This window comes from Bos indicus, chromosome 12 (assembly GCF_029378745.1).
Source record: "Bos indicus isolate NIAB-ARS_2022 breed Sahiwal x Tharparkar chromosome 12, NIAB-ARS_B.indTharparkar_mat_pri_1.0, whole genome shotgun sequence".
NCBI classification, from domain to species: domain Eukaryota; kingdom Metazoa; phylum Chordata; class Mammalia; order Artiodactyla; family Bovidae; genus Bos; species Bos indicus.
The window spans coordinates 13,382,178-13,404,756 of NC_091771.1; the positions used below are offsets into that span (position 1 = coordinate 13,382,178).

Sequence of the window (22,579 nt, forward strand, 5' to 3'; positions counted from 1 at the left end):
ACAATAAAGAAGGAAAAGTGCTGAAAACTGATGGTTTCAAAGTGCGGTGCTAAAGAAGAGTCTTGAGAATCCCTCGGAAAGCAAGGAGATCAAACCGGTCAACCTTAAAGGAAATCAACCCTGAATACTCTTTGGAAGGACTGATGCCAAAGCTGAAGCTCCAATACTTGGGCCACCTGATGTGAAGACCTGACTCATTGGAAAAGACCCTGACGCTGGCAAAGATTGAAGGCAGAAGAAGAAGTGGGTGGCAGAGGATGAGATGGTTGGATGGCATCACCAATTTAATGGACATGAACTTGAGTAAACTCTGGGAGATGGTGAGGGACAGGAAAGCCTGGGGTGCTGCAGTCCAGGAGGTTGCAAAGAGTCGGATGTGACTTGGCGACTGAACAACCACCACCACCAAATCTATATGGTGATGTCCCAAACATCTGTACTTCAGAATGCAAACTTATGGAAACAGAATCCGTGCAGGTGTTATGAGTTAAGATGAAGTCATATTTTAATAGTGTGGGCCCCTTAACCCTGTACAGATTGTGACCCCGGCACACACACAAGGAGAAGGTCATGTGAAGATGAAGGCAGAGAGCGGGGTGATGCGTCTACAAGCCGAGGAAGCACAAAGCTTGCCAGCAAACCCACAGAAGCCAGGGGAGAGAAGAGAGCAGACACTCCCTTGGGTCCCACAGGGAACCAACTTTGCCAGCAACCTGGTCGTGCACTTCTAGGTCTACAACTGTGACTATAACTTTTTGTGATTTAGACCAAACCAGAAGAAACCAAGACAGACCTCCAAACAAAACTCCCCTGCCCCCCAAACAACACAAACATAGGAAAGGACGCTTTCTATGGACAAGGAGATTCTGCAAACGTGTAAGAGGCTGCAAGAGGAGAACTGTCCCTTTAAGGGGCTGGAGCTCAGTGAGGATGCCCAGCACAGTGGACCAGTGTGGACCAGAGCATGCTTCTTCCTGATGGGCCAGCCCACCCTGCCTCCTGACTTCTCTCACATTTGAAACTTCAGCCGCCTTCAAGGTTTTGATCCACTTTTCAAGCAACCAGGGTCACCTTTCTTGGGAGGAAAAGAGGGCCCATTGCAGGAAATACGAGATAGTAGCTTGCCGGCTAGATCTGGCGTCATGGTCCTCGGAGAAACGGCCAGACGCTCCTCTTGGCAGAGGCATCACACACCCCCCGATGGGGACAGATGGACAACCCCAGGAGCCCTGCGTGGCAGCTGTTACACCGATTTTCAAGTGCGGGGGCCTGAGCCCCGCCTGTAATAACATTTTCCTGGCTGGCTCTGACCTCTGAATCTCGCTGATTTGTCTAACACACACTGTGAACATCAGCGAGTCAGGACTCAAAGCCAAGACGGCAGAACTGCTTTTAAATGGCAGGAGATGCTTAAGACAGGATTTCTGTGACTTGGTCATTAACTTGTTTACATCCCGATCTGCGCTTCTCTCTCACGTCCCTTCCTCTCAATTATTTTTTCCCTCCCTTGATACTGCAACCTGTTTTTGGCGAAGGTTTCAGCGGCAGTTACCTCTCATCTTTAAGACACTTCTCTAGGCAATTCAGGCTCCTGCTCTTAGACAGCAGTCAATACAGATGGGGGAATTTGAAAAAATATCCTACTCACTCCATCATTTTCCATCAGCCTGCTTGTATTTCCCCCATTTAACGAAAAACAATCTTTATTCCTCCCCCCTAGAAAGGAGAGGTTAAATTGATATATTCAGGAGTAACACATGTACACTTGTATGATGATAATTTCAGCTATATTTATTCTAAGATAACTCAAAGGCCCAAACCCCTTAAGTGCGTCACACATCAATCAATGTTTCCAGATATAAATCTAGATATGACTCTTTGACCCTCTGCAGCCAGCGCCCGGGTTATCCCAGCCCTTGAGCCCTCGTTCCCCATAGTTCATGTTCCTTCTCCTTCCTACAGAGCCCATCACTTCTGTTTCTTTCTTACACTAGCTGGAAAGATCCAGATTTAATCTGAACGTGCCAAACTGAAGCCCGTGGCTCTTTAACAAAAAGCAGAGACGTTGGCCTCTTTCTGAAGCTGCCCATCGCCCTGAATTCCAGTCTTTCATCCAACCCGACAGCAAACATTTCTGAAATACAGAGTGTTTCCAAAGAACCGGTCTACATCTTAAGTATCACCCGGGAGAAGAGGAAATAAAAACAGTTTACACGTTCATCGATCTCGAAAACAAACTCGCCACGCTTTTATAAAAATCAGTCTGCTTGCTTGTAAGTGGAGACGTTCTAAGATTACACAACGCTGGTGTCGTGATGGGCACGGATTTTCTAACCATTTGCCAGGGGGCTACATTTCCCGTGTGGAGCTTTCAATGCCTTAGATTCTCTTTGTTTCCCACCTGGAGGGTGTAGTTATTGATACTGCAACCTATTTCTTTGTGTGGCTTCTCCCCAGACCCTCTCCTCCCACAAAACATCATCGGGACTTGCCTGATCCCACCACTCAGCTTTTCTGCTGTCCTTTTTTCTCCTCCAGCTTCCCGCCACCCCCGTCCCCTGAGCACACGTGCCCCTTGCTCTCCGAGCAGAGGCGCAGGTACCTGCTGCATGCCTTGCATCGTCTGCTGCAGGAACTGCACCTGCTGGTCCTTGGTCAGGTTTTCCTCCGTCCGAAACAGCTGCTCCTTCTCCTGCTTCAGCAGCTCTACCTCGTTCCTGTAGGCGTCCAGCTGCCATCGGAGGCTGTCATTCTCCTCTTTAAGTGCGTAGGCCTGGGCGGCCAGGGCTGCGGGGCAGACAGAACGAGTTCAAGTGAGTAACCGTCTCGCTGAGATGGAGGGCCTTCGGTACTAAAGGGAGCCTTGCACCCCAATTTTTTATTTTCTAATTTTTTTTGTTGTTGTTGATGTGGACCATTTTAAAAGTCTTTATGGAATTGGTTACAGTATTGCTTCTGTCTTATGTTTTGTTTTTTTGGTGCAAGGCATGTGGGATCTAAGCTCCCCCACCAGGGATCGAACCCACACCTCCGGCACTGGATGGCCAGGGGAGTCCCCCCTCACTCTGATTCGTCACCTTTGTGCCAAACTTAAATGCCCTACCGTGGGGTGCTGCTTCATTTTATGGCTGGTGCTGCCTTATTTTGCAGCTCACTTCTTTGGGAATGTGTTAGCTATTCTGTCTGTCCCATCTTATGGGTGCCTGTGGGTACAGGATGAATTCCTTCTGAATTCTTGTCTCCTGACCCCTGCCCCGACCCTAGGTTCCCTCTTAAAAACTGATCTGGGTTGGTGGTGATGAAAGCGCTCAGAATTCCAGGCAGACACTCTGTCTGCCTTGTGACTGCCCTCTCCCTTTTGGCAGGATGGCTCAGCTCCCTGGAGGGCCACGTACACGTCATTCGTGGTCCCCAGCTGGAGGCATGCAGCCACAGCCACCCAGGGGAGGGTGGCGGGGATGGATCCACACACCGTTCCTTCCCGCTGAACTGCCAGGACAGACTGCACAAGCCTGTTAGCTCCTTCTAACTCCTCTCAGGACGGAGACTTGGTTTCATCTGTTTCACCAACAGTCTCCTACCCTACTCCTTCCTGAAACCTGAAACTCTCCAAGTGGGGGGCTCAGAGCTCACTCACCTCCCCACCCGATGGAGAAACCGGGATGGGTAATTCAGGGCCTTACACATCTCACGACTCCAAAAGTAACTGAAGTGGAATACAGAAGAGTGAATGGGACCAAGGAAAATTGAGGATGGGGACTCCCTTCCTTCGTCTCTAGCTGACTACTTGGTGGTCTCCGCAGCAATCACAATAGCTTTCTGAGCTCTCACAATGTTAACAGACGCTGGACCACACACTCACTCACTCCATCTCCCCCATCAGCTTCTGATGTGGGTGCTGTTCTTATTACTCCGCTTTACAGATGAGAAAAAATGAGGCACATGGATGTTACAGAACTTGTCTGATTTCACAGAGAAAGTACCATCAACAGCTTTCAAACCCAGGTCAGGCTCCAGAGTCTCTGCTCCCAGTCACTGGGCTATTCTGCCAGCCCAATGGGTTTAGTTCTGAACAGATTATTTTAAAAGAACCCCCAATTCTCTCTTTTTTTTTTTTTACCAGTCTCCCATACTTTCTCTGCCTCCTTCAGAAAATCCATTTGCTACTTTTGTAAGCAAGATAAAAGGGGAGATATTTCAAAAGTCTGTTATCAGAAGCTTCTTTAAAGACGTGACTTCTGGTTTGTAAGGACATGGTGTGGAACCTCGCTCCAGCAGGTTCTTGGTCCAGGATCACTTCCAGCCCCTCCCCAACAATCCCCCAGTTCCAAAGCCAGATCAAGGTCAGCCTCTCAGGTCACAGTTCCACCATGAAGAGGTGACAGATGTGAACAGAGTTGCTCTGAAAACCCACTGAGCTCTCTCCTCAAATAACCACCATCAAATTACGTCAACAGTGGTTTAATAGTTGAGTGTTTTACGACATTCTTCTTTGTAAAACTGATGATGTATATAGTACACACTGAAAGACTAATCAAATAGAACATGCAATTAACCAGAAAATTCCCTACCTCAAACCATCAGGGATCAACTAGTCAATGAGCATTCACTGCATATGCACTCTGTGCCGGAGCCTGTCTGGGCCTCTTGGATCACAAAACAAGGAGACAGAGTATGTCTCTCCTCTCAAAGAGCTTGACATACAACAGATACCTACAAGTGTGAAAGGAATGTACTCAAAGGAAGAGAGAAGAGGCTAATGCCTGACATGTATGCTATGTGCTAAGTCGCTCAGTTGTGTCTGACTCTTTGCAAACCCACGGACTGTAGCCCACCAGGCTCCTCTGTCCATGGGATTCTCTAGGCAAGAATACTGGAGTGGGTTGCCATGCCCTCCTCCAGGGGATCTTCCCCACCTAGGGACTGAACCCACGTCTCTTACATCTCCTGTATTGGCAGGTGGGTTCTATACCACCAGTGCCACCTGGGAAGCCCACTGTAGGCACTCAAAAAATACTGGTTGGATAAATACATGAGCGACCAACTTAGTGTCAGGGTGTATGACAGGGGAATCCATTCTACAGGAATTCAGAGGAGAGAAAGGAAGAAGCAGATGGGAATAATAAAGGAGGGCTTTGAAGGCTGAAAGCCCATGAACTGGTGAAGGGCGTCTCAGTCAGGAACAAGAGTTGAAGCAAAACCCAGAGATGGGAAGGCAGACTACTCCGGGCAGGAAGCAGAGAAGCTTGACCAAAAGTGCAAGAGTCCGTCTGGAAGCAGTGAGAGAAAGGTGAGCCGTGCTGCATGATGAGAGGGGATGGAGGCCAGCTGGACCGCTGGGCCAACGGGGCGGCCAGTTGAGCACTGCTGAAGGTGCCTGGCAGTGGAAGATGTGACGAAATTGGTGATTTAGGAAGATTGGTTTGGCAATGGTGCATGGAATGAACTGGAGGCTGAAGAGGATGAGTAAAGGAAATTTTATTTGCTGTATATGTATGTGCAAACCCCAGAAACTGCCAGTTTTACAGTTTTCAGGGACTGACTCATAAATCAGAAATGACCCAGGGTCCACCTTGGAGTATGGGCTGAGTGTGTGCATGTGTGCTAAGTCGCTTCAGCCGTGTCTGACTCTGCAACCCTAGGGACTGTGGCCCCCCAGGCTCCTCTGCCCATGGGACTCTCCAGGCAAGAATACTGGAGCGGGTTGCCATGCCCTCCTCCAGGGGATCTTCCCGATCCAGGGATGGAACCTGTGACTCCTGCATTGCAGGCAGATTCTTTACTGCTGAGCCACCAGGGGAGCCCAGAGTACGAGCTGGTGGTTTTTTAAACATGGTGCGGCCCAACACTATACCGCCTCAGGTCCTGTCCACACCCTGACACACACCCTGACAACTCAGTTTACCAACCCTAGGGAAATGGTTACCAGGCATCATTTAAGAGAGGGATGTTGTAATAGGGCAAAATTAGAGAAAACGCAAATGACAGAAAAAGTGTTGGCGCTACAGAAGCACGTTACTACATTTAGTAGCATTCAAAGACACTTAAGTCATTTCCTTAGGAAGCTCCATTTGGCCCCTTCTCAGTTCAGAGTGGCATTTTTATTATCATAACTGATAGCAGGTGTTCGTGAAGAAATCGATTAGTATGCAGAGATGGAAATTACATTTTCCAAATGAATTGCCGAGTCTGCAAGATATGCTGAAATCTGGGTAGCAAAATGCAAGCAGCTATAAAGCATGTGCCAGCAACGTTATTTAAATAAATTGTCTGAACATAAATACATAGAGGGAAGTGCACCATCCATTATTTTAGGACTTCTCTTAGAATGGCACAGCTGACAGCTCTTACTCTTGGCTTGAGCTGAGTGACCACTGCTCCTGCCAAGTAGGATACAACGTCGTTAGCATTTCTGGAATAGGCATGTGATATCATCATATTAAAAAAGATGAAAAAAAAAATCCAGCAGGTGTAACTATCCACTCTCATCCCCCGCTCCCCTCCCCCCAAATCAATACCATAGCCAACCCCATCAACATTTATATAATTGGGGCATATAACTGATTTACATTCCTTATTAAGTGATTTCAAGCCTGATATCTGCAAAAAAAATCTTGGTTTCTCATGTGGCTGCAAAGTGGTTATTTTATAAAGGGTGAGAAATTGTCTATTGACTCCACTTAACTTCTGGCCACCTGTTTGTAAACATTTTTCAGCATCATGCTGCATGGATCCGCCCCTCAGATGAGGCTTCCTGGAAGAAGTTAGATTATGTTTCTTGGACCAGGGCTCCAAAGGAAACAAAAAATCCTAATCATTTCTAAGTTAATATCATTTCTCGGTATATTCAAAATGCAGAAACTTGAAAGGTCTACCTTTTCCTCTCTTTTTTTTCTAGGATACTGCATTAAACAGTTTTGAAAATGTATAATGAAGCTTCCAGGATAAAATTTACCCTTGAATTACATTCGATTACAATACAAATGGCAACAAACCTACCATTCAAATAAGCAGGATTAAAAATAAAATGACACTAGGCATCTTTTTGTAGGAATTCCTGTGGCGTATGCACTGTGTTGCAACAAATAGAATATTGAACATGTGGATTACTGACTTTCAATAAAATTTAAAGAAAAAGAATACAGTGAGACACTTTAAATGTAAACTATTCTGAACATAACTGAATTTTGCTTTGGTGAGTTTAAGTGAAAGTTGCTCAGTCGTGTCTGATTCTTTGTGACCCCATGGACTACACAGTCCATGGAATTCTCCAGACCAGAATACTGGAGTGGGTAGCCGTTCTCTTCTCAAGGGTATCTTCCCAACCCAGGGATCGAACCCAGGTCTCCTGTGTTGCAGGCAGATTATTTACCATCTGAGCCACAAGGGAAGCCCAAGAACATTGGAGTGGGTATCCTATCCCTTCTCTAGTGGATCTGCCTGACCCAGAAATTGAACCCAGGTCTCCTGTGTTACAGGTGAATTTTTTACCAGCTGAGACACCAGGGAAAAGCACTGCTGTATCCAAGGGTGTCTCAGATCATCATTCATTCATTCACCAATCAGCTGTGTGAAGCCACATGCAGGGAGCTGTGACCTCCACGAGGGTAAAGCCAATGCAGGCATCAGCTTATCCTTGCTCAGGACCTTAGGAAAATTCTGTTACAGGGATTTTCTGGTTGGATCAAAACAGAAATAAAGACACTGGAAAAACCCTGTTAAACAAGATTAAATTCCATTTCAAAAATTAGCACTAGACTACTAAAATTAACCAAAGCGTATGAAAGTTGATCCAAAGATTGAATTGCATCACTGTAAACGAGGCTTAAAGGCATTACAGCACCTCCCTGCACCCTTGACTAGATCCTATACAAACCAGTATTCTTCATATTAATTATGGTCAGAGTGACCTCCTCTTCCGACTCCTCTATTACTTACTGTGTTTCCATGGGAACAGATAATGGCATGCTTAACTTCTTTAAGTAAATAATCTGGTGAAAGCCTTGAAATCTCTCTCTTAGCAGCCTGAGCCAGCCTCAGAAAAATAATTAGCACTCTATGGAAATATGTAAGTTATTTTGGGTTATGTCCCAGTAAGCTGACAGTATGTTAATATCTTTTTCCTGCTCAGGCAAGATGTAACTAAATAATCAAACACTATAACATATTGTTTCTAACAATATCTGGATTTCTTGAGAACTTGGTGTCACTGGGGGACTCTGTGTTTAATGTCCCTCCCTCCCCTCTGCCAGCTGTCCTCCTGGAATGGCAGGAGGACGCTACTGAGCTGTGCATCTCCTCCTCGTGTGCAAAGAGCATCGCTTCCAAGGATTTCATCAGCTGCAACCGATACAAGCACTTGTGCTAATAGGTCCAGAGCCCAGGATGACGGGATGGGTCTGAGACCTGGAAGATACGGCTGCCGTATTTGTTTGCCTTCCAGCTCCCACAGATCTGGGCACCTAGGGACCAGGCTCCGTCTGCCTCTCTGCGTCTGCTCTTCTTCTTGAAGGGCGCCTGGGGTGTCCAGTTGCTCTGCTGTGGCACAGATACCACGCTATGTCATGCTTTTCTCTGCTTGGTGAAGCTCATTCTTGAGGGGTGACCGGGCCAAGCACTGCCATCTGACTGGTTTTCACGGATGCAGCGTGAGGGGTGTGAGATGTGCCTTCTGCTCCATCCCTCATTCTCTTCTTGCTGCTGAAACAGGCCTGGGTCTCTGAATCACTGCATGGAGGAAAGGTGCCCAGGGACCAAGAATACCTGCTTTGGATTCTACTAGGCTCCAAAATCACTGTGGATGGTGATTGCATCCATGAAATTAAAAGACGCTTACTCCTTGGAAGGAAAGTTATGACCAACCTAGATAGCATATTCAAAAGCAGAGACATTACTTTGTCAACAAAGGTCTGTCTAGTCAAGGCTATGGTTTTTCCAGTGGTCGTGTATGGATGTTGAGAGTTGGACGGTGAAGAAAGCTGAGCACCGAAGAATTGATGCTTTTGAACTGTGATGTTGGAGAAGACTCTTGAGAGTCCCTTGGACTGTAAGAAGATCCAACCAGTCCATCCTAAAGAAGATCAGTCCTGGGTGTTCATTGGAAGGACTGATGCTGAAGCTGAAACTCCAATACTTTGGCCACCTCATGTGAAGAGTTGACTCATTGGAGAAGACCCTAATGCTGGGAATGACTGGGGGCAGAAGGGGACGACAGAGGATGAGATGGCTGGATGGCATCACCGACTCGATGGACATGAGTTTGAGTGAACTCCGGGAGTTGGTGATGGACAGGGAGGCCTGGTGTGCTGTGATTCATGGGGTGGCAAAGAGTCAGACATAACTGAGAGACTGAACTGAACCGTGCCCAAGAAACAAGCTCTTTTTTTCTTTGAAGTTTTGGGACTTAACTGTAGAGCAGCTGACACTATTCTACCCCAGTTTCCCAAACACTGGCTTGGATCAGAAACTCCCAGTAGGTGTGTTTAACACGTATTTCTTGGTCCTCCCCCCAGAGTTTCCAATGGGATTATGTCAAGGATGTGGCTTGAGAATCTGCATTCCTCCAAGTTCCCCGTGATGCTGATGTTGCTGGGGCTGAGACCACATTGGAGAGCAGCAGCTCAGACCACGGCTCCATCTACTCCTTGGCTTCTGAACTGCGGCTACAGTTAGCTTGTTTGGACAAATACTTCTGAGGGCACCACAGGCTCGGCCTGGCCTTCTGGTTTCATTCCTTGACCTTCTGAATGAGCCCCAGCCCCATGCTCTGCACCAGGGTAGGCAGTCCTGTCCCAGCCCTGTCCCCATGCCCCAGCTACCTCCTTATAAAAACAGGGAGATCTGAGGAGAAGATACAGTCACCACCACTTTCCTGTCCCTGGTTTTTTCACCAACAGTACCAGCAGGCATAGCAGTAGTAATGAAAACAGTAATAGCAGTAGTAATAGCTAAGGATGTTACATGCCTAAGCCGATGATTTACACAATCTCCTTCTGCCCTCGTGGAAACATGACATAGTAAATATGACTATTATTTCTTTTTTCCAGGAGATAGGACTAAATTTGAGAGACGTGGAGGTTACACAGCTGGCTGGAGGTGCAGGGTTTATCCTCGGCAGGGGGAACTCCAGCATCTGCACCTCCCAAAGTAACGCCACTGGGGTGGCCTCGCACAGCGAGTGCTGCAGCTTGAGAGCAAAAGGAAACCAGGGGCCCTGCTGCAGGGCCTGCTCTGTTCCTAACAGAGGCGAACACTGCTTTGCTGGCTCCGCTTGGTGACTGTTCCGCAGGAATGGGGCTCTGTTATGGAGGCAGAGGGGATGAGACTGTTTTAAAACAAACACCCACGGATCTTCTGCAGGAGTTGTTTGGGAATAAGCCATGTGGAAGTTAAACTAAGGATTCTAGAGTCTTGAGGCTTGACTTGATCCACTCGGCAGGGATCCTGTCTTCTGTGCTGTGTCCCTCTTCTATGAAACAGCAGCACTGAGGCTGCCAACCACTGAGCATCTGGGTTTTGGCCAGTTAGTGAGGTTCCCTGACTTGACCACAAGTGTATGGCTTTATTTCTGAGCCTCTGTTGTGTTCCATTGCGCTTTATGTCTGTTTTTGTGCCAGGCCATACTATTTGGATGACTGTAGCTTTGTAGTATAGCCTTAAGTGATGAGGTCTGATTCCTTAAGCTCCACTCTTCTCTCACAGAAAACTCTAATTTGAAAAGATACACGCACCCAATGTTCATAGCAGCACTACTTACAACAGCTAAGACATGGAAGCAACTTAAGCATCCATCACAAATGAATGGATAAGGAAGATGTGGTATATACACACAATGCAATACTACTCCACCATAAAAAAGAAGGAAATATGGCCATTTGCAACAACATGCATGGACCTAGAGTTATCACAGTAAATTAAGTAAGCCAGAGACAACATCATAAGGTATCACTTATATACGGAATCTTAAAAAAAGTAAGCTTATTTACAAAATAGACTCACAGACATAGAAAAGCTATGGTTACCAAAGGGGAGATGGTGAGAGAGAAATTACGAGTTTAGGATTAAAACATGTACACCAATATACAGAAAATAGATAACTAACAAGGACCTACTGTATAGCTCAAAGAACAATATTCACTATCTTGTAATAACCTATAATGGAAAAGAATCTAAAAAAGAACACACACACACACACACACACGCTTGTGTGTGTGCTAAGTCGCTTCAGTCGTGTCTGACTTTTTGCTACCCTATGGACCACAGCCTGCCAGGCTCCTCTGTCCATGGGATTCTCCAGGCAAGAATACTGGAATGGGTTGCCATGCCCTTCTCCAATATATATATATATGTATGTATATATAACTGAATCACTTTTTGCACACCTGAAACTAACACAATATGGTAAACCAACTGTATTTCAATACAATTAAAAAAAAAAAAAGGCTCTATGAAGACAGCCAGGTCCAAGGGCTCAGGCTGCTCTTGCGGTCCTGAAGGATGTTCCAGTGCACACCGTACCCATCTGAACGCCCCTATGCTGTGCCTTTCTAAGTGTCTTCAGCTGCAGGAAAGGTGGTAGAAACCCCTCTTCCCACAGATTCCCCTGGTCTGAATGGGCTCAGAAAGGTCCAGGACAAGGACCAGATGGCCCTCAGATGACAGGACAAAGCCCTGGCTCCTCGGGCTGGTGTCACAGCATGCCTCCCAGCATCCTGGCACAGGGCTGGGGAGCATCAGACGCCTGCCTCGCAGCTAGTCTCCTGCTAGACAGCCTCTCCTGCTCCCAACAAACTAAAATCGATCTGTTTTCCAGCAACACCTGTATCGCCACCGAAGCAGCAATCTTCTTCCAACTGCCGGCGGAAATTCCTTCTGTTACAGTTTTTCAGGATTATTATCATTACAACTTAGCATTGACATAACATTTTCTGTTTGCAGCGTCTGTGCATTAGCGGTGATTAGGGAGAGCTCACCAGAAGCACAATGCAGTGTCTATTTCCATCTTTGTGTGAGGTCAGTGGAATAAGGGTAATTTGAAGAGTGCAGGTAAGCTGGATCCTGTTATTATAATGGCTTGTGCGAGTCTGCAGGCACACCTGGCAGCAGGTGACTCGGGAAAAGAAAAAAAACAATCTTCCAAGACCCTGTTCACGGAGCTCCTCCTAAGGACATGATCTGCTGGTGGCCATGACTACGCTGTGCCCCTGGGTCACTGACGCTGCTGAGAACTGACCTCACACCTTACTGCTTTTCCATCAACGTTACTATATCTGATACCCCCCCACCCCCAACTCTCCCATTCACTGTCCTGGAGGGAAGTAAGTGAAAGAAAGAGGCACGCCTGTTTCTTCCACGAGCAGGGAGCAGGGTGAGTCTGCCATTTAAAAGGGTCCTCGGGGAGGCATAGAGTCCAGCAAAGCTCAGCTCCTCACCTGCGCTAGGCGAGCACACCTGCCTGACCTCGGGGGCTCGGTGCCCAGCGATGGGGACATGAGACAGGCATGGATGGGCCTGGGGGTCCCTCACCTGCTCTCCCCTCCCCATGCTGTGGTGGTCGGACGGAGGGAGAGGCTGGGAAAGGAGGGCTGCTGGGGGGCGGGTTGGACCTTGAAGGCAGGCTCAGGCTGCCAAAGGCTGCAGGACTCGGGAGCGGGCCGCCGTCGTGAGGATCACGTTCACCGTGGACCCAAGGAGCCGGTGCTGGCGACAGGGCGAGATGGACGCGGGGAGGGGAGGAGGCTGGGCTGCCGAGGGCCCCGTCTGCAGTCACCACAGCGGACGCGTCAAGAGCGGCATTTCCACCAACTCTCCCTTTTAAAATCGGACTTCAGTTTGCTTTTCCACCTTCGGTCTCTATTTCGATTTCCAAGACACACAGCTACCTTTTTACCACCCCCCAACTCTGAAAGCTTTAAGGTTTCTTTTTTAAGGCCGTCAGACTTAAGACCGATATCCGTCCCAGAAGGACGCAGGTTTTCGGGAACAAGGGCCCCACCCTGGCCATGCTTTCGCCTCCTAGGCACCCTCCCCGGGGACGGTGCTCCGCCCTCGCTCGCAGCTGGTCTCTCCAGAGAGAACAGCTTCAAACAGCAAGCCTTTCCCTGAAGGCATTCACTGCTCTCCCTTCCTCGCCTCGCTCCCCTCCCGACCCGCAGATTTCTTTCCCTTTTAACCAACAGTCACTTCCAATTTTCTTCAAGAAACCTTTCCCTGAAGGAGTGATGTTTTTCTACTTGTTCTAACCCCCTGCACATACACACGCGTGCACACACATACACACACTCTTTCTATATGGATGGTTTCTACCACACAAGACACACCCCACTCTGAAATGTGGAGGTCAGCCCACGTGAAGCGTGTGCTCAGTCCTAGACACCATCCTTCACAAGGAACAGTGGCCTTTTCCACAAAAAGGTTATTAAAACACCAAATACCTGGGGTAACACAGATGAGCTAAAAAGAAAGCCTCTGGCTCCCCTCGGGTTTTGTGCGGAGCATAAACCCAGTCTGAGGAACAGGAACCGAGGCTGCTGGGAAGCGGTGGGCAGCAAATCCCCTCCACATGAGCCTCGTCACCAATGCTGAGACCGGCTGAAGCCCACATGTTGTGTCTGGCACCGGGGCAAGAGACTACCGCCTTCTCTAGACACATAACCAAGGTGGAATGACACTGGCACCCCTGTGCCACTAAGTCGTGTCTGACTCTGTGCGATCCCATGGACTGTAGCCCGCCAGCCTCCTCCATCCACGGATTTTCCAGGCAAGAATACTGGAGAGGGTTGCAGTTTCCTTCTCCAGGGGATCTTCCCGACCCAGGGATTGAACCCGTGTCTTCCGTGCTGCAGGCAGATTCTCTACCGCTGAGCCACCAGGGGAGCACAGAATGACCTGTCGCCCAGCCAGTAGTCCAAGTTCGCTCCACACACAGCCGCCGCCTGTCCTACCTTAGTGTCTCGTAAAACGGAGTTCCTGGACCCACCCCAGCCCCCTCGGAATCTGAGCTTCTGACACGGGGTCTGAGGTTGTGCATTTCAGCAAGCTTTGAGGGTGACTCTAATGCCAAAGTTTTAGGACCACTTCACTAGCCTTTAGGGACCAGATCCCTGGTTTCTCCATAACGTGCTTTCAGGCTTGTGCGTCTTTCATTATTTTTTGACACCTGCTTTCTCTCAGCCTTTTCCTAACGGCTTCTGTTACTGAAAGGAATTTTCCCCTCTCAGGCTTGTACTGTCCAGCATGGCTTTCCAGGATTTTCTGCCTTCTGTTCTGCCTTCTCACACTTCGCTCATCTATCTCCCTGCTCCTCTGAACGCTGCTTACTGCCCTTCCCGTGATGATATTGTGACTGAATGCTTTCATAAATCCTCCAGGCAGTGTCTCCAAAACACATTTCTCTGATCTACTAGATGTGGTTGTGTATTACTTTTTCTTGCGGGCATATTTCTGGAGAGATCACGGCTGCAGTGGGTTTGCAGCCTGCACTCAGGAGAGGCTGGGCTGCACCCTCGTGCTCGCCGGTGGGGCAGGGGCGGCACTAATCGCCCTTGACCGAGGGCCCTTGGACCAGCCTCTCACGGGAGGAGTGGAGACCCTTCCTGCGTGCGAGCTCTCCCCAGACCGGTCGGTAGGTCCTGCGAGGCCCTTCTCTTTGGCCAACGCCCAGACACCCCTGCTTTCTTCTCTCACCACCGATGGATGAGAGAACTGTCCCTGGCTATTCTCCCAGCATCAGAGAAGAGCAAGAACTCTGTCCTTGGCTCTCATCCCATCTTTCTGCATCAGGCTACTTTCTTTTTCCTCCCAGCTAGTCTTTTTTCCCAATTAACCGAGGGCTATTAGGGTGCATCGCACACAGCTATGGGGGGAATCCTCCACCTGGATCATGCATGCCATACTTAAATAAACTACCTCCCTTTCTTCTCTCTTTGGTCCTTTATTGTTGCCTATCTCAGTTGCTTCCTCTCGACTAAACATTTTTATCTTCTACTTCATTTTCATTCTCTTCTTCTCTCTTTTTAGTTGGGGGTATAGTTGCTTTACAAACTTGTGCTAGTTTCTGCTGTACAACCAAGTGACTCAGTTATACATTTACATATATCCCCCTCCCTCTTGGACTCCCTACCTCCTACTCTTCATGCTACCCCTCTATGTCCCCACAGAGCCCTGAGTATAGCTCCCTGTTTGTTACCTTACAATCTCTTTTTTTTTTTCCTTACCTTCTTTTCCACCTATAATTGACAGCCATCAATTCTCCTGTCACGGGCCAGTGGTTTCCAATCCGTTGTACATCAGACCTGCCTGAGGAGTACTGTAATAACAGATGTACCTGGGCATTAACCTCTGGGCACTGGTGTTGTGCAAAGCTTCCCAGGTCTTCCCGCTCACAGCCAGGGCTGGGAACCGCTCATTTCACTTTCTGTGATTGTTCAGCGGTATCTGTTCTCCACCTTGTCACGGTACCACTTGCAAAATGCCTTGGAAACGCTTAGTTGGTTATTTCTTACAAAGTTGAGGAAACCCTCTTAGGATGAACCTTATATTACTGCTGAGAATGCTGAGGCTTGGAGAAGGGACATCACTGGCTGAGCCACACTGGAAACAACTCAAAACTTCCTCTGGGGGCCTCTTACCTTGTCTGGTTCAAAGTTATTTCTGAACTCTGTGGTGAATCCAACATCTCTCTTCCAGCAACACCAATTCTCACTCATGTGGGCCACTTTCTCAGAGCTTTTCTAATGGTTTGACCACCCAGGTGAGGTGGTCTTCAAAAGAGCATCAGCGTGAGGTTGGCATCCCTCAATCAGGCCCAGAAAATGGGAAGGAAATATGAGAAGCAGCCTCTAAAACACTTATCTTCAGGGACTTCCCTGGTGGTCCAGTGGTTAGGACTCTGTGCTTCCACTGCAGCAGGTTCGATCCCTCATCGGGGAACGAAGATCCCACATTCCACGAGGTGTGGCCAAACAAACAAAAAACTTATTTCCAAAACTCATGTTCTCTCCTCCAGCCAGACGGCTTCAGCTGGACACCTCTTTCCATTACTTCTTTTCATCCCTAGAGCTTGAGTGTGACGAAATTCTGCTTTAACAACCTTGGCATTCATCTTCTTTGAGTCCTTGGGCAGGGAAAAGTGCGTGTATTTCATAAACTGACTGGATGGCTAAATTATAGCATATTTTTCCCTGAGAGAGAGTTGTTAGGATATTAAAACCCACTATATATCGAGTATGATCATGCTTCTCACATCCCCACAAATAGCAGTTCTTGCTTTGCTTATTAAAATGATGTTTCTGATGGGGATAATTTTTCAGGTAGCAATGTTTTATTCTTACTGGTGACGCCTTAGGATCCCTCTGCAAGTGCTGAAGCCCCAGTTCAGCACAATTAATCAGACGCTAAATGCTTTAAAACAGCACTGCCCCTTTTTCTAATTGAGAAGTAGTGCTGTTTGGGCAAGTTGAGAAGGTGACCTTGATTGAATTAGAAAGGTCAGGGACAGAACAGACTTCAAGCTCATATTCAATGATTTTAAAGAAATGACTTCCCTCCAATTAAGCAGGAATTAGCATGAAATATTTTGTTTCTGAAAGGTGAAAAGAATTCCCCCGAGAAAGCAGTTCTCTGCTTACTAGCTTTTTATTGAACTCGGGAGAGAAGGTGGTTTTATATCAAGTGCTTTGTTAACATGGTGTTGATGGCCTGGCATCAATTACACTATTCCTTTGGAGCCTAAATGTTATATAGAATGGGCAAAATGTCCAATCTAAGTTTTGATTTCTATTTCAAAAGCTCAAGGACCTAACAACTTTCTCTTACTACCAAAGGAAAAAAAAAAGCTCTATTTTTCCATTTGCAATCATCTCAACCTAGTTCCAGGAGAAAAATGGTTTCAAACATTACCTGACATATTTCTTTGTTGTTTTCCCTTTTAGCTCCATCCGTCACCTTGCCAAGTCTCCCATCTTTTAATGACCTGAAAGAACACACCCGTCTTCCTGCTCTAAACAGTAACATGCATATGTCTCTGCATAATTCTGGAAGAGGCTCCCACAGAGAAGTGAGGAGGACAGGACACAGGTGGTGATTCAGGGACCACCGCGTGCATCTGAGCGGCAGCGGTTCTAAGAGGACGCTGGGTGGGCTGTTCTACATCCCAGCGTCTGCCCTTGTCAACCTCAAAGAGTCGTGCAGACACAGATTATACAATATGCAAGAGTGAGGCAAAAGAGAGAAGGGGATTTACAGCTATATGCGTTATGAGACTTGGGGGCAATTAGTCAACCTCTATTAGACCTCAGGGTTCTCATCTGAAAAACATGGTCAGTACTGTGAGGATCAAACAGATAACATTTTTTTTTTTTTTTTGGTCTAAGCTGAAAAAATATCCTTCAACACGATTAAAAAATTAGTTGAATTGGTTCTTCCTAGTTTTTATTTCCAATCCATTTGGTTAACAAATTCTTGTCCATTGACTATGTACCCTGCAAGGTGCTGGCCATTCCGGGAGGTTAAAAGATCCTGACCTAGTCCTGAAGGAGTAGATGGGTGGAAAGTCTTCCATCTCACCATTATTTACTTAAACAAACAAAAAAACAAACAAAAACCAGGCAAACTTTCTCCAGGATGACAGAATTCAGCTGAATAGATTTACCCTTCTTTTCAGATCCTCGCAGCATTCACGGCTCTGCCTGTGAGAGTTTATCTGTTAGTCTTGGCTTTGACTTCTGAGGGTGTGGAGAGCAGGTGCAGGATGGACCTATGATCCAGTGTTATTCCAAGGAAAGGAGATCTCTGGTAGCTACTGGGATTTTTCAGAGTAGGAAAACAACACGCTCAGTTCAAAGACTGTCTCAAACAGTCTTACAAGACTTTGCTACTTTTCCTCCTTAATACGGCACCGCAAGACATGATATCATGGTCCCATATGCGTTGCAAGTAAGAGTTCACTAAATATTTGTTTTATCATTGCTTTGTATTATGGCATTGCTTAAGACAATTTCATGGAAACAAAGGGCTGAGGATAGAGAAATGGCTAGCTTTAACAACTTTCAGATTATATAACTAGAAGAAAAGTCTAGAATGGCAAGTGGAGACATTTCTTAAACAACTGACTGCTAAATCACTAAAGAAAAGAATAACAAAATTCTGTGAAGCAATTATCCTTCAATTAAAAAAAAAGAATTAAATCTCTTATCCTGCTTCCAAGAGATTTGCTAAACTCGTGTTACCACTTAAGTTTTGCCTAAAAACTTGTAATTACAAAAAATCACTAATTCAAACTTGCAGAATTTATTCAGCATTCCAGCTACTTATTGTTGGGGGTAAAAACTACATTTTTGTCATTATAATTTTGGATATAGGGTAAGAAAGGAAAGGACATAATACTTCTAAGATCTCTTTACAATCAAAACATGCCCGAGTCTGTGTATCTCAATAAGATTACTACTGTAGATGCTCTCCTTCAGACATATATTTTCCAGATTGATTGAGGGGTACATCTCATAAAGAAGAAGCCTCAGGAGCAAGGAAGGAGGGGGAATGCTTCAACAGGTCTTGAAATTAGATGGGAAGACAATGAATGAGTTTCAGGTAGGCTCTCCCAGTCCCTGGGCATGCAGAGAAAACATGAGATGGGAAATCAAAGAACTAATACTGTAGCTCGGATCACTCTAGATCAATCATCACATCTGCGCTTGCATTTAGGGTAGTTCTATTTTCCTCTTTGGCTTTTTGGAGAGTCAGGGAATGGAACACTTGGGCTTCCATTGGAAGACAGTGTATCTATCTGGTTTATCAAAGGCATACATGACATGGCATGATTCCTCCCCCATGTACATACTTCAGTTCTTCACAGCATGTCTTCTTCTTGCTCAAAGCCACAGAACAGGCTGTTTTTGAGGAAATAAATATCACTCGACTTGAAAAGGGATTGTGCCAGTTTCCTGAATATTTTTAGAAGCTGGCATTTCTGCTGGCATGAGCTAGAGAACAGTTTGCTGCATGCACTGTGTGTGCTGAAGCTAACTTCTTTCTAGTCAGCAGAAAATCCCAAGAGTAATGGGAAGACCAAGAGAAAGCCGCAATGAGCTTGGTCAGGATGAGCACTTTCAGGTAACGAACATACCCCGTCTACCTCTACCTCCCAATGCCCTCATGGCGCCATGCACGAGGCAGGCACTCAATGTCCTTGGCGGATTTCACTGACTCTGTTGATGCCACTCAAGGTGTCTGAGGGATATTCTGGAGCCTTTCCCCCTCTAACACGCACGGAGCAGTGCCACAGCAAGATCATCAACCTGGAAAGAAGGGAACTAGTACTGAGTTCAGGACCTTCTACTTACTATCTTGGGCAAATAACATAACTTCTCAACGTAGAGCTGCACACTCCTATCTGTGCAGAGTGGGGTATACAAAATGACTTCTCAGCGTTTCTTCCACATCTGATGAAGACACTCGTCATTGCCAATCTCCTTGTGATGAGGAGCTTCGCTGGTGGTCCAGCAGTAAGAAACCACCTTGCAGTGCAAAGGGGACCCTGATTCGATCCTTGGCCTGGGAAGACCCCAGACCCAAGCAACTAAGCCAGTGCACCACAACTACAGAGCCTGGGCTTCAGCTACTGATGCCCGTGTGCCTAGAGCCCGTGCTCCACAAGAGAAGATCGCACACCGCAGCGAGAGAAAGCCCGTGCGCAGTAACGAAGACCAGCTCAGCCAAATAAATATTAAAAAAAAAAAAAAAAAAGAACTTCACATGTCTGCCTAGATTCGAACTTGAATGATTTCTTAGATCTTTAGTTTAGTAGCTATGCAAATATGATCATACTCAGAATAGGAAACTGCAAGACAATATGGTCTAGGAAGCTGTAAAATACAGAAAATTAAATGTGATAATTCCGTTTGGGTTTTCCTGATAGTTCAGTTGGTAAAGAATCTGCCTGCAATGCAGGAGACCCCGGTTCGATTCCTGGGTCAGGAAGAGCCACTGGAGAGGGGATAGGTTACCCACTCCAGTATTCTTGGGCTTTCCTTGTGACTCAGCTGATAAAGTATCTAACATGCAGTGCGGAAGACCTGGGTTTGATCCCTGGGTTGGGAAGATCCCCTGGAGAAGAGAAAGGCTACCCACTCCAGTATTCTGGCCTGGAGAATGCCATGGACTGTATAGTCCATGGAGTCGCAAAGAGTAGGACTGAGTGACTTTCACTTTTACTTTCCCTGTCCAGGGTGCCCAAGTATCATAAATAGCAGGTGGACTTTCTAAGAAAGGGAAGAAATAATTACTGCTACTCCTTTAAATTACTTTTCCATTAGTTCTATGGCACTTAAATGTGTATGCTGCTGCTGCTGCTAAGTCGTTTCAGTCGTATCCGACTCTGTGCAACCCCATAGACGGCAGCCCACCAGGCTCCCCCATCCCTGGGATTCTCCAGGCAAGAACACTGGAGTGGGTTGCCATTTCCTTCTCCAATGCATGAAAGTGAAAAGTGAAAGTGAAGTTGCTCAGTCGTGTCCGACTCTTCGCAACCCCATGGACTGCAGCCTACCAGGCTCCTCCATCCATGGGATTCTCTAGGCAAAAGTACTGGAGTGGGGTGCCATTGCCGTCTCCGAATACGTGTCTACATACTCCCTATCCATAAATCTAACAACTTGGTGATTGCTCATAATGGACCTCACTTGTGCAGCATTGGATAAATGTAGATCTTTATTTTACGGCATATTCTCACCAGTTCACATGATTTTTTCTGAGTTATAATGTCTAGTGATTCATTTATTGATTTCTGTATATAACTAGGCCTGAAATAGATTATTTACAAATTTGTCTAAAGAATTTCTCCATGTAAATTTTGTATGTGTACTTAGCCAAAGTGGGGAGGAACCCAGAGTTCTCCTCCTTTATTTTGACAATATTTGGATATATCCGGAGTACACATTAGATCTGGTTCCAGACACATGTTCCTCCCTGGCCCCTCTTTGGTCTTCTTTTGAATAACTAGTCTACATATAAAATGCATTCCTTTCTTCTCTTGTAACAATATATCAAGATCAATGAAAAAACACCAAAGTACTGCATAAGAGCACCGGATATCCTTCTTAATGCTCATAGCCTATTGACGTAACTGACTAAATCCTCTTTTGATGTTTTTTAAATAAAACTCAGTGAATAGAGATAGATTAATCTTAACTCTGATCATATGATGAAGTCTAATTTTGCTTTGTGTTTGGCCTTCTCGCAATAAAACAACTATGTAAGCAACTCTTTATGTAAACTTTTTTTGTTGTTCTCTTATTAAACCAGCAAAACCAGCAATGAAAGCAGCCTATGGGCAACACTGTTAAAAGTCAAGGTACACTCACTACATATCGCTGTCTTGAACAATGCAGTATAAAAGCACAGAATTAGGAAGAATTAGGAGGATTCCAATATACAGTTCACGAACAGTACATTAGGGCTAAGAAGCTGGTAGTAGCATATGTTTTAATATGGTCTGGTATCGATTCTTTTGGCCAATGTCCTGCTTTAACAGTGGTATAGTCACACTTGAAGATTTCAGATGGAAAGGTAGAGAAGAAAATCAATAGATGCTATCTTTCCACGACCAACCAGCTACATACCTGTATGGTTTTCCGCCATGCTCACATTTAAGGGACCTGAAAGACGCTATGGGGAAGGCTGGCCCAATTTTCAAGCTTTAATAACCTTAGGTATCTACTCTGACCACCTCAAAGACTACAGCTTTAAATCATAAAAGGTTCACAGGAAGGAGTCTATGACCCAGAAAGGATACACATGCATTTGCTCTATATTTTCTGTTTCATTAACATATAAAAAAAGCTTTAAAAAACTTCACTTGCCATACAAACTGATCTGACTGAAAACAAAATCATAGAGAATTGTTTCTGAGCTTTAAAAATATATACAAAGATGCTTATATAGTTAGGCTGTGCAGAAGAAACAGAATTAAAAACTAAAGTCTTTTGTCGCGTTATAATTAACACAGTTTTATCTTTTACTATTGGCAATAATTAGATTCTCAAAAATTAACAAGTATTATTTATATAAAAAGTAATTTCATTTTTGAAGTGCTACAGCCTGCTGGAGGGCAATGGATTGATCTACTAAAAGCATTTTCTATAAGCACCAACTAGAAACATAGGTGGGCACTTGAAACATTACATCAAGTTTGAAAAGAATAATTCTCATTTTGTAATCAGAAATTTCGACTTTTAGTTACAAACTAAGAGGAAAAATTAGGAATAAATGCTGCTAAAGAATTCTTTTTTACATTTAGAAGAGAAAAAGGAAAGAGTCACAAACTTACCCAGATTCTGTCATCTAAACTCGCATGAAAATACTCTGCTGTTTTTTTCCAGAAGTTGTGCAAACCCCAGTTAAATTCCAACAACACTGTGTTAATTTTGCTCAAATGCAAGCTGAAAACATATTTTAACATCCTGTCAGAATGAGATACTAAGAGTGTCGATAAAATGACACTAAAATAAATGTAAATTTAGATTGCTGTTACAAGTGGCTGCCTGGCTCTGGGAAGATGCTAGGTTGCTATAGTACTTTCCAT

General features: G+C 45.8%; 1 protein-coding gene across 2 annotated transcripts in view; it reads right to left on the minus strand.

Moving 5' to 3' along the window:
• The window catches only part of ENOX1 (ecto-NOX disulfide-thiol exchanger 1), a 342,949-nt gene that overhangs the window by 110,288 nt on the left and 210,082 nt on the right, over window positions 1-22,579 (minus strand). For both annotated transcript variants that reach the window (XM_070800030.1, XM_070800029.1), the window contains exon 10: window positions 2,603-2,787. In XM_070800030.1, coding sequence (XP_070656131.1) covers window positions 2,603-2,787 — 185 coding nt within the window. The remainder of the gene's footprint in view (window positions 1-2,602; window positions 2,788-22,579) is intronic.